Source organism: Haematobia irritans, chromosome 1 (assembly GCF_050003625.1).
Source record: "Haematobia irritans isolate KBUSLIRL chromosome 1, ASM5000362v1, whole genome shotgun sequence".
Taxonomy (NCBI): domain Eukaryota; kingdom Metazoa; phylum Arthropoda; class Insecta; order Diptera; family Muscidae; genus Haematobia; species Haematobia irritans.
In genome coordinates this window covers 238,793,541-238,806,257 of record NC_134397.1, presented here as the reverse complement: position 1 = coordinate 238,806,257, position 12,717 = coordinate 238,793,541, and the positions used below count along the sequence as shown (strand labels likewise).

The following is a 12,717-nucleotide window of genomic DNA, read 5'->3' as shown; positions in this document are numbered from 1 at the left end:
TCATCATGAATAGACTTACTAACGAGCCACAACGTCGAATTTTCAGTGAATGGGCCCTAGAAAAGTTGGCAGAAAATCCGCTTTTTTATCGACAAATTTTGTTCAGCGATGAGGCTCATTTCTGGTTGAATGGCTACGTAAATAAGCAAAATTGCCGCATTTGGAGTGAAGAGCAACCAGAAGCCGTTCAAGAACTGCCCATGCATCCCGAAAAATGCACTGTTTGGTGTGGTTTGTACGCTGGTGGAATCATTGGACCGTATTTTTTCAAAGATGCTGTTGGACGCAACGTTACGGTGAATGGCGATCGCTATCGTTCGATGCTAACAAACTTTTTGTTGCCAAAAATGGAAGAACTGAACTTGGTTGACATGTGGTTTCAACAAGATGGCGCTACATGCCACACAGCTCGCGATTCTATGGCCATTTTGAGGGAAAACTTCGGAGAACAATTCATCTCAAGAAATGGACCGGTAAGTTGGCCACCAAGATCATGCGATTTGACGCCTTTAGACTATTTTTGTGGGGCTACGTCAAGTCTAAAGTCTACAGAAATAAGCCAGCAACTATTCCAGCTTTGGAAGACAACATTTCCGAAGAAATTCGGGCTATTCCGGCCGAAATGCTCGAAAAAGTTGCCCAAAATTGGACTTTCCGAATGGACCACCTAAGACGCAGCCGCGGTCAACATTTAAATGAAATTATCTTCAAAAAGTAAATGTCATGGACCAATCTAACGTTTCAAATAAAGAACCGATGAGATTTTGCAAATTTTATGCGTTTTTTTTTTAAAAAAGTTATCAAGCTCTTAACAAATCACCCTTTATTTTCTCTGGGCTTTCAAGGTCATTTTTGAATGCGAATAAGACAAATATTGAATTATTCCATTATTTTCATCCAACGTTTCGCTGGGATTTTTTACAGCTTCATCAGGGATGATTTTTTTATTGGATCTGGCAACAATATAATAGTGAAATATATTAGATCTTAACATACATTCTATTGATTTTTGTACAAGTTTCACTTACATTCAATCTATCGTCAATTACATTTGCAAACAAATACGCCAATTATTACGATATTACTAGAATTCGATATAAAACACATATTTTGTAATTGCAAAAATAATTAACTTAAACTAATATCACAGTAAAACTTATGTTGCTATCACAGATGGTAACCGACTAAACTATAACAATACAATGCTGTAGTTGGCGTTAGCATTGTCTTTGTCTTCTTTTCTGTTTATTGCACTTGTTGTTTTTTGTTGTATACGTAAACTCTCTAATGTATATCTCTTATTTTCTCTTCTCTCTTTGTCCAATATTTTTACGTTTCGTAGATCTGCATTATGGTTGATCTCTATGCAGTGTTGAGCCAATGCTGTTGTCATCTTTTCTTTTTTATATCTCCTTCGTGCTCTGCAATTCGTGTAGCTAAGCTGCGCTTTGTTGTGCCGATATAGCATTTACTGCATTTCTCGGTAGAGTTTCCAGTACATGTTATTTCATACAAAGACAATAAACTTGAGGAAGATAGGAAATTGGCTTGCGTCATACCAAATGTTGCATTTACCATGTTAGTTCCATACATGTTTGTAATTTTTTTATTTATTTTTCGTTTTTATTTTTTAAATGAAAAACTTAATTTTCTTAATGAAACAATGTTAAATTTTAGGCTACAACAAAAAAATTACATTTTCCCCTTTATGGAAATTTATTTCGTGCACTTAATTTATTTTTATTTGCATTTTAATGCTATGCCAATACTTGTCGTATACGCGTTTGGTTCGAGTATGAAACTAACACGGTAAATGGTTTGATATCCTCAGTAGCCAATTTCCTATCTTCCTAGAGTTTATTGTCTTTGGTTTATGATATCTTGTAAATGTTTTTGTTCTGTAAGTTTGGGTATGTAGGGAATTCCAAAATATTTGATGTTGCCAGATTGGTTCTTTTCGGTTTGTTTTGTTGGATTTATATTAAGTGTGCGGTCAATTAGATTATTTGTAATGTTTATAGGGAAACCATTATTAGTTAATATATTCCTAATTATTTTAACATTTTTGTGTAGAAATTTTTTATCACTCAGAGTGATAACTTTGGATATTAGTTGATTTGCTGTGTTAATTTTCTGCCTTATAGGCTGGGTTGAATGAAAATTTATTAAACGACCAGATGCAATGGGTTTTGCGTACCAATCCGTTATTATTTTGTTTTTCTCTCTATAAACTTTTATATCCAAATATGGAATGCATTGATTTTCTTCTTTTTCAAGTGTGAATTGTATTTGTTTGTGATAGTTGTTGAATGTTTCTAGTATTTTATGCTCATCCTTCTTCTTTATTATGGCAAATAGATCATCTACATATTTTGTGATCATTTTTATGTGTATATTTTGTTGATCCAATTCTGTCAAACACGATTCCAATAAAGTGTCCAGAATAATATCGGCTATAGTTGGAGATAACGGGTTTCCCATTGGCATTCCATAAGTTTGATTGTAGATGTTGTCCACAAATATGAAATAATTGTTGTCATTGAGACAAAATTGGAGAGCTTTTAGAAATTGCGATTTTGGTATTTTTGTGTGATTCTGGAGAGATTCCCATTTTGTCATTATGTTTTTAATTGCTAAATGAATCGGTATATTGGTGAACAATGATACCACGTCGAGAGATATAAGTATGTCGTCTTCGTCCAGATAGATGTTGTCTAATTTTACATTAAGTTCTAGTGAGTTTTTTATGTTATATATTTCCAATATAATATTCTTCAAAATCGTTCCAATGTATTTTGCCAAGTTGTAACATGGAACTTCGAAAGATGACGCGATAGGGCGAAGTGGCATATTTTGTTTATGAATTTTTGGAAGTCCATACAGACGAGGAGCCGTAGCTGAATTTGAAGTAAGCTGGAATTTTTCGTATTTTGAAATGTAGCTTTGTTTGTAGAATTCCATTATTAATTTGTTATTTTTCCTTAATAGCTTTTGTGTTGGGTCCGTTCTACAAGATTTATAGGTCTGTTTATCATCTAGAAGTTCTCGCATTCCATTTTTGTACACCCTCAAAAAAAATCGCTTCTTTAACATATGTTCCAAACATATTTTGCAGGAAGAATATATATTATTGGATACTGCCGAAACATTAATATGTTTGTTTTATGTGAACATATTATATGTTTGGAAGCATTTTGAGCCCAAAAATATTGTATGCTTGGAAGAATTTTTCCCAAAGACGATTGTGCTCATTCCCTAACATACTCGTTATTTTCACTTCCACGAAATATTTTAATTCTTGGCACCTTTTTCTGTAATACAAATAATGTTGAAGAAATTATTCACTTTTATAAATTTTTTAAATTTTACCTCCCGTCTGCACGGAGAATCGAACCGAGGACCATACAGTTTGTAAGCCAACACACTATCCACTGGGCTACGTAGCTGTTATAGTCACCAGCAAATAATTATCGTTATAAGTTACATTTATATAGCATAGTTTGCAGCGCCCACGAGCCCATGCAAACATAACATTATTTAACAGAAACATACATTTGTTTGCCACGTGGAGCAGTGGTTAGCATGTCTGCCTTGCATGCAAAGGGTCGTGGGTTCAATCCCTGCTCCGACCGAACACTTTTTTTTAATTTAACTTTAAAACTTTGAAATGTGGGTTATTAAAGATTTATAGTCAGTAACAGTGCTTGATATAAACGAAATTGACTGATTTTTGGATAAAATATTATTTTTTTAAAGCAAAAATAACAATTTTGTAACAAAAAACTGTTTTTGGTACAAAACTTTAAAATTTGGTATTCAAAAACTCTAACAAAAGAAGAACGTGGAGTCGAGTATAAACATACATAAGTAATTTTATAATATAAACATAAATTTATTTAGGCGTGAACAATTTTTTACTAGCATTTAACACCATCGCTCTAAAATGCCTTTTATTTTTCGTTAATAATTCATTTTAAAGAAAATAAACTTTTTAAATTGTTTTAGCTGCAAAACTCGAACTTAATGCCCGCTTTTATATTTGAAGGTGTCCGTCAACTCCTCGTGGACTACTTATTAATAAAGAGGAACTAAACTTTGTTTTTATATATTTTACTGTGTAATTTTTCACTATTTCCTCCTTATTTTATTTTACTATCCCAACTCTAAAAAGAGTATAGTGCCCTTTCGTTATTTTTATGAAGACCCCTGATTTCTTTTAACGAACCAAGAAAAAAATTGTGCCCATAATGCCAAAATGATAAACAAAACACATGTCCACACATACATAAAATGCTGCTCTCAAGGCGAAAACATATGCTGTTTGTTTTTCAAATGTCTATTCTCTTGGTTCCGAATGTCCATTCTCTTTATTCAAATTAAATAATATTTAGACTTAAGCATATCAAATTTTTGGCCTTATCATAAAACAGTTTTCCGAAACAACATACAACATTCTTTCGCTGTGTTATGTTGATATCTTTTGTCAACTCTCCCGGTTCCCATCTCTATTTCTTTCTCTATACTCTCTCTGTCGCTTTGAATAAAATATCACAACATATGTATGTTTAGTCGAAATTTGTAAATTTATATATGTTTGCATTCACACATATGATTTTTATGAAACATTCATGCCCCAAACATAATATATTCTAACATATTAACATAGATGTCCCAAACATTTAGTGTTAGTTTAGGAACATTACATGTTTGCACTTAAATATATTGTGTTTTAAAATTGTACCCGAAACACATTTTGTTTATATCGGAACATATGAAAAACATATTTTTCTAAGAGTGTAGTCATCTCTATACATAACAACTGTTTTGTTGCCTTTATCCGATTTTGTAATAATTATATTTTTGCCGTGTCGCTTAAGAAAGTTTTTTGTATCTTTGTTTTTTGTATCTTTGTATGTTGAGAATGATTTTCTCTTTTAAGTTGTTTTTATTTGTTCTTTTGTGAGTTAGTATTCTATTGGCAATTTCTGACCGAACAATATCTTTCTCTTTTTCGTCACTAATTGTTTGTACCCACTGTTCCAAATCTGCTATCAATTTTATGCTTTTGTCCACTGGCAAAGCGAATTTTGAGCCCAGGGAGAGAAGCCATTTGCTCTCTTCGGGAAATTCTACGTCTGTTTTATTCACAAACCAAACTGAATTAAATTTGAAATTGTATTCTTCCATTTTGTTTCTTTTTAATGTCTTTATCTTCTTGTTGTGTGTCGATTTAGTTGTTGATATAATGTTTCTATATCTTAAATCCTGTCCTTTAGTGAATTTTTCCTTTAGTGAATTCCATTCAAATCCCGAAAATATTGAAATTTTTATATGAAAAACTTGTTTTGCTCATATCTCCTAAACTATGCGTCCTAGGGCGACAAGGAGCTTAATTCATGATCACCCCCAAAAAATCGAAAATTCCATTCAAATCCCAAAAAAAATTTAAATTTTTATATGAGAAACTTGTTTTGCTCATATCTCTTAAACTATGCGTCCTAGAGCGAAAAGGAGCTTAATTCATGACCACCCCCAAAAAATAGAAAATCCTATTCAAATCCCGAAAGAATTTAAATTTTTGAATGAAAAACTTGTTTTGCTCCTAGAGCGAAAAGGAGCTTAATTCATGACCACCCCCAAAATCGAAAATTCCAACCAAATCCTGAAAAAATTGAAATTTTTATATGAAAAACTTGTCTTGCTCATATCTCCTAAACTATGCGTCCTAGAGCGAAAAGGAGCTTCATTCATGACCACTCCCAAAAAATCGAAAATTCCAACCAAATCCTGAAAAATCCTAAACTATGCGTCCTAGAGCAAAAAGGAGCTAAATTCATGACCACCCCCAAAAAATCGAAAATTCCATCCAAATACTGAAAAAATTGAAATTTTTATATGAAAAACTTGTTTTGCTCATATCTCCTAAACTATGCGTCCTAGAACGAAAAGGAGATTCATTCATGACCACCCATAAAAAATCGAAAATTCCACCCAAATCCTGAAAAAATTGAAATTTTTATATGAATGATTTGTTTTGCTCATATCTCCTAAACTATGCGTCCTAGAGCGAAAAGGAGCTTAATTCATGACCACCCCGAAAAATCGAAAAGTCAATCCAAATACTGAAAAAATTTAAATTTTTAAATGAAAGACTTATTTTGGCCATAACTTCTTAAATTAGCGTCCTGGAGCGAAAAGGACTTCAATTCGTGACCACTCCTGAATATCAAAATTTGGATGAAAATTCTTGATCACACCCAAAAAATCAAAATTGCGATGAAAATCCTCGAAAAATTCAATGTTTAAATTATAAACATATTTTGGTCATAAATCCTTAAATATGCTTCCTAGAGCGAAAAGGACCTCAATCCATGACCACTTCTAACAAATCAAAATCAAATCTGGTTATGGCAAACATATTCCAAAGAGTGGTGCAGGGCAAAAAAATGAGCTAGGGCTAATTTTAGTGAAATGATTGTTTAAGGAAAATATAAATTTTTAAGTGATGTATCTCTAGCTGGGAATAATTTCCACCACCATAGAATGGTGACGGGGGTATAATAAGTTTGTCATTCCGTTTGTAACACATCGAAATGTCGATTTCCGACTATACAAAGTATATATATTCTTGATCAGGGAGAAATTCTATGACGATATAACCATGTCCGTCTGTCTGTCTGGCTGTCTGTTGTAAACACGCCACAGTCTTCAATAATGAAGCAATCGTGTTGAAATTTTGCACAAGCTCGTCTTTTATCTGCAGGCAGTTCAAGTTCGAAGATGCGCTATATCGGTCCAGGTTTTGATATAGTTCCCATATAAACCGACCTCCCGATTTGGGGTCTTGGGCTTATAGAAATCGTAGTTTTTATCCAATTTGCCTGAAATTGAAAATCTAGAGGTACTTGAGGATCATCAAAAGGTGTGCCACAAATGGTGAAATTTGAAATCTAGAGGTATTTTATGACCATAAAGAGGTGTGCCAAAAATGGTGAGTATCGGTCCATGATTTGGTATAGCCCCCATATAGACCGATCTCCCGATTTTACTTTTTTTTGGTGTGTAGAAACCGAAATTGGAATCTAGAGGTATTGTAGGACCACAAATACGTGTGCCAAAAATTGTGAGTATCGGTCCATATTTTGGTATAGCCCCCACATAGACCGATCTCCCGATTTTATTTCTTGGGCTTCTAGAATCCGCAGTTTTTATTCAATTTACCTGAAGTTGGAAATCTAGAGGTCTTTAAGAACCATAACGAGGTGTGCCAAAAATGCTGAGCATCGGTCCATTTTTTGGTATGGTCCCCATATAAACCGACCTCCCCATTTGGGGTCTTGGGCTTATAGAAACCGTAGTTTTTATCCGATTTGCTGAAATTGTAAATATTCTGGTACTGTAGGCTCACAAAAACGTGTATCGGATTAAATTTTTATCGATCCATTTGGTAAGGCCTTCATATAGACCGATTTCACTTCTTGAGGGTATAGAAAGCGTACTGATCATGAAAATTGCCTGAAACTCAATGCAAAATTTCTAGATTTTATTCCTCGGGTGAAAATTTACAGATTTAAGATTTCAAATCAAAACGTTATTTTATAATTTTCTTGCACACTTACAAGAGATGTTAATGATTCCTCTAAAATATTTGATTCATGGTGGAGGGTATTTAAGATTCGGCCCGGCCGAACTTACTGCTGTATATACTTGTGTTTTTTAGACTCCAACTCGTTCCTGTTTATGCAGGAATCCAAATAATAACAATGACGTTATACTCCTTTGTTGCATCTGTTAAAAAATTGATTGTGAGCAAAATACTCCAAATGAACGTCAAATACAATGTATGACGTATTTAGGGAAGATAGTGTGGATTTTTCATAACTATTTTCATACTTATCTTGATATCTTAAAATATTTATTTACTTTCGTTTGTTTTCATATCATGATCTTCTTAGAAAGGACTGTTATAAAAGTTGAAGTTATTTTTTCTTTTTTATCAGCAGAATTTTTGAATTATAAAACAAACAATGGCGAGAGATTTCAGATGCTACATGGCGAGAAAATTTTTAAAAAGCTAGTATCCATTCATGTTCATTTTTTAGCATTTCGCACCATTCACTAGATACCAAGCTGATGGGATTTTTTATGGTTGGGCTATTTTAGAGAGCCCGGCCGTAAGTTCGGCCATATCATAACATAAAACTTATTTTGGCCACAACTCCTTAAATATGCGTCCTAGATCGAAAGGATCTTAATGCATGACCACCCCAAAAAAATAAAAATTTCAATGAAAATCCTCGAAAATGTCAAATTTTTAAATGAAAGACTTATTTTGGCATTAACACCTAAAATATGCGTCCTCTAGCGAGAGGGACGTTAATTCATGACCACCCCCAAAAGATCAAAATTTCAAAAAAAAAAAAAAAATCGCTGAACAATTCAAAATGTTAAATAAAGAACTTGTATTGGTCATAACTCCTTAAAAATGCGTCCTAGAGCGAAAAGGGCCCAAGCAAAAAAAATTGGAAGTTCTTCCAAAGGCAGAACTTTAAAAGCACTTCCAGAAGATGCACTCCCAATGATGTCTTTTTTTTTATTTTAACAACCCAGAAAGTTCTTTTAATTCAGTTTTTTATAACTTGGGTTTTTCATATTTTTATATCTTCCACCATAGGATGGTATATTAACTTTGTCATTCCGTTTGTAACACATACAAATATTGATCTAAGACCCCATAAAGTACATATATTCTGGGTCGTGGTGAAATTCTGAGTCGATCTGAGCATGTCCGTCCGTCCGTCTGTTGAAATCACGCTAACTTCCGAACGAAACAAGCTATCGACTTGAAACTTGGCAAATGGGCCATATCGGTCCACTTTTACGTATAGCCCCCATATAAACGGACCCCCAAATTTGGCTTGCTAGGCCTCTAAGAGAAGCAAATTTCATCCGATCCGGCTGAAATTTGGTACATGGTGCTAGTATATGGTCTCTAATAACCGTGCACAAATTGGTCCACATCGGTCCATAATTATATATAGATAAACCGATCCCCCGATTTGGCTTGCGGAGCCTCTAAGAGAAGCAAATTTTATCCGATCCGGCTGAAAGTTGGTACATGGTGTTAGAATACGGTCTCTAACAACCATGCAAAAATTGGTCCACATCGGTCCATAGTTATATATAGCCCCCATATAAACCGATCCCCCGATTTGGCTTGCAGAGCCTCTAACAGAAGCAAATTTCATCCGATCCTGCTGAAATTTGGTACATGGTGTTAGTATATGGTCTCTAACAACCATGCAAAAATTGGTCCACATCGGTCCATATTTATATATAGCACCCATATAAACCGATCCCCCGATTTGGCTTGCAGAGCCTCTAAGAGAAATAAATTTCATCCGATCCGGAGAAATTTGGTACATGATGTTAGTATATGGTCTCTAATGACCATGCAAAAATTGGTCCATATCGGTCATTAATTATATATAGCCCCCATATAAACCGATCACCAGATTTGACCTCCGGAGCCTCTTGGAAGACCAAAATTCATCTAATTCAGTTGAAATTTGGTACGTGATGTTAATATATGGCCTCAAACACCCATGCAAAAATTGGTCGATATCGGTCCATAATTATATATGGGCCCCATATAAACCGATCCCCAGATTTGGCCTCCGGAGCATCTTGGAAGAGCACAATTCTTGCCATTCGGTTGAAATTTGGTGCGTGATTTTAGTATATGGTATCCAACAACCATGCAGGAATTGGTTCCTATCAGTCCATAATTATATATAGCTCCCATATAAACCGATCGCCAGATTTGACCTCCGGTGCCTTTTGGAGAAGCAAAATTCATCCGATCAGGTTGAAATTTGGTACGTGGTGGTAGTATATGATATTTAACAACCATGCCAAAAGTGGTCCATATCAGTCCATAATCATTTATAGCCCCCATATAAACCGATCCCGAGATTTGGTTTTGGAGCCTATTGGAGGAGCAAATTTGATTCGAGTGAGTTGCAATTTGTGGATGACAGTCTTTCATAGAAGTTTCTACGCAATCCATGGTGGAGGGTACATAAGATTCGGCCTGGCCGAACTTACGGCCGTATATACTTGTTAATGTTTAATTTTAACTTTTTTTGTTTCAAATAGGTTAAAAACAGAGTAAGAATTCATAAAATGGTACAAATGATTTATATTTTGTAGAAAAAAATGCTAAATTCAATCTGGAAAAATTGTGAATTTTTGAAAATATTTGAAGTCAATCGTTTCCGACAAGCGTTGGAATCCATTAAAAATTATAAAAAATTATAAAAATTATTTATTTGACAAAATATTACAGAATTTTTTATTTACATACAAAACATTGATTTGGATCACACCTAAAGAAGTGATGTAAATTCAGTGAAACGGCTGTTGAAAGGGAGGACTTCCATCCTTCTTTAGGTGTGATCCGAATTCAATGTTTTGGATGTAAATTAAAAAAATTCTGTGATATTTTGTCAAATAAATAATTTTTATAATTTGTTATAATTTTTAATGGATTCTAACGCTTGTCGGAAACGTTTGACCTCAAATATTTTCAAAAATTCCCAATTTTTTCAGAATGGATTTTTCTCGACAAAATTTAAATGATTTGTACCATTTTGTGAATTCTTACACTGTTTTTAACCTATTTGAAACAAAAAAAGTTAAAGTTATCCATTAAAAGTATGAAAAAACCAAGTTATAAAAAATTGAATTAAAAGAACTTCCTGGGTAGTTAAAATAAAGAACATCATTGGAAGTACTTCTTCTGGAAATGCTTTTAAAGTTGTGCCTTTGGAAGAACTTCCAAATTTTTTTGCTGGGTTCATGTCCACCCAAAACAATTTTTAAATCAAAATTTCGGTGAAAAGCATCGAAAAATTCAAAATTTTAGATGAACAATGTATTTTGGCCATAACTCCTTAATTTGTGTCTTAGAGCGAAAGGAACCTTAATTCATGACCACCCCCACAAAATAAAAATCCTCGAAAAATTCAATTTTTTAAACGAAAAACTTAGTATTGCTTAAATTAACATAGAAAACTTTTATTCTGTATACCGTAAATAATAATTGTTCACAAACTAGTTCCATTATTTATTTTCATTTATTTTCCAAGTGTAATTACATTTTTTTTCATTGTGTATACAATCAAGTTTTTCTTACCACCTCGTAGCTTTTGCAGATGAGGAGCAAACATTTGGAGCTATAGTGGCAAAAGGCGCATCAAAATTTGTATAACGTTTTGTTGATTCCTCGGGCTATTTTCTTTAAAATATTTAGTGCAAATAAATAAAAATTTTCTCAGTGAGTTTATGGCTGAGTAAAAAGGCAAAAAAAAAAACAACTAAAAAAACAAAAAAGGATGAGATGAATGTAACTGCCTTGGGATTGTTCATGGTAGTACAACCAAACAACATTGACTCCTATTCTAGTTAAAGAACATTTGCGCTTCCCCTCCAAGCCAAACCTAATGAAGTTTTTAACATAATCTTCATTATCCTTTAAAATTCTTCACAATCAAGATGACCGATGTGGAAGAGTATTTTAGTTGGTATTTGTATTTGAGTATGTACTCTAGTGTGTATGTCTGGGTTTCTGGAGTTTTTTTTTTTTATTTCGTTTGTGAGCACAAATAACCTCAGGATAAATGTAGTTTATTGTGTTTTCTCTATGAATAAATTCAACAACAGAAAAATTTCCCAAAAAAAAAAAAAACCAAATGTTTGAAAGCTTTTTTGCGTTTTGCTTAACATTTCAAATGTTCAAAAATGGCATGGGTGTTCGTTGTCCATCTCTTTTATATTCCTGCTTGCATTTATCTAACGCAAAGATTTTACAAGATTTTTTACTTAAAACCACAAGTAATACAAAAAAAAATGAAAAAAAGAAATCGCCCTAAGATATCATGTACACAATATTGAACTTTGGTAAACTGGGGGGTGTTTAAAAATTATTTGGGGCTATATTTCATGAAATTATTCCATGATTTAAGTAATCAGAGCTTAGACTTGTTTGATAAGGGCTATATATATGGAAGCTATATCTAAATCTGCCATTCAACCATAGCACTATGGGGCAAATGATCGGATTCTGCGGCAAAAAGTCAGTTTTTCGGTAGTTTAAATTAGAACAAGTATATACGGCCGCAAGTTCGGCCAGGCCGAAACTTATGTACCCACCACCATGGATTGCGTAGAAACTTCTACGAAAGACTATCATCCACAATCGAATTACTTGGGTTGTGGTATCTTAAAACTTCTTAACATCGTTTTCTAAATTTTGATTTAGTCCATACATGGTATATAAAGGGTGATTCTTTTGAGGTTAGGATTTTCATGCATTAGTATTTGACAGATCACGTGGGATTTCAGACATGGTGTCAAAGAGAAAGATGCTCAGTATGCTTTGACATTTCATCATGAATAGACTTACGATCTGCCACAACGTCGAATTTTCAGTGAATGGGCCCTAAAAAAGTTGGCAGAAAATCCGCTTTTTTATCGACAAATTTTGTTCAGCGATGAGGCTCATTTCTGGTTGAATGGCTACGTAAATAAGCAAAATTGCCGCATTTGGAGTGAAGAGCAACCAGAAGCCGTTCAAGAAGTGCCCATGCATCCCGAAAAATGCACTGTTTGGTGTGGTTTGTACGCTGGTGGAATCATTGGACCGTATTTTTTCAA

General features: G+C 33.8%; 1 protein-coding gene across 1 annotated transcript in view; it reads right to left on the bottom strand.

The window, feature by feature from the left end:
• LOC142235489 (uncharacterized) overlaps window positions 1–3,051 on the bottom strand; it is a 28,582-nt gene extending 25,531 nt beyond the window's left edge. Inside the window, exon 1 of the mRNA XM_075306744.1 lies at window positions 2,256–3,051. Within this exon, the coding sequence (XP_075162859.1) occupies window positions 2,256–3,051 (796 nt within the window). The remainder of the gene's footprint in view (window positions 1–2,255) is intronic.
• Between the last annotated feature and the right edge of the window lie 9,666 nt (window positions 3,052–12,717).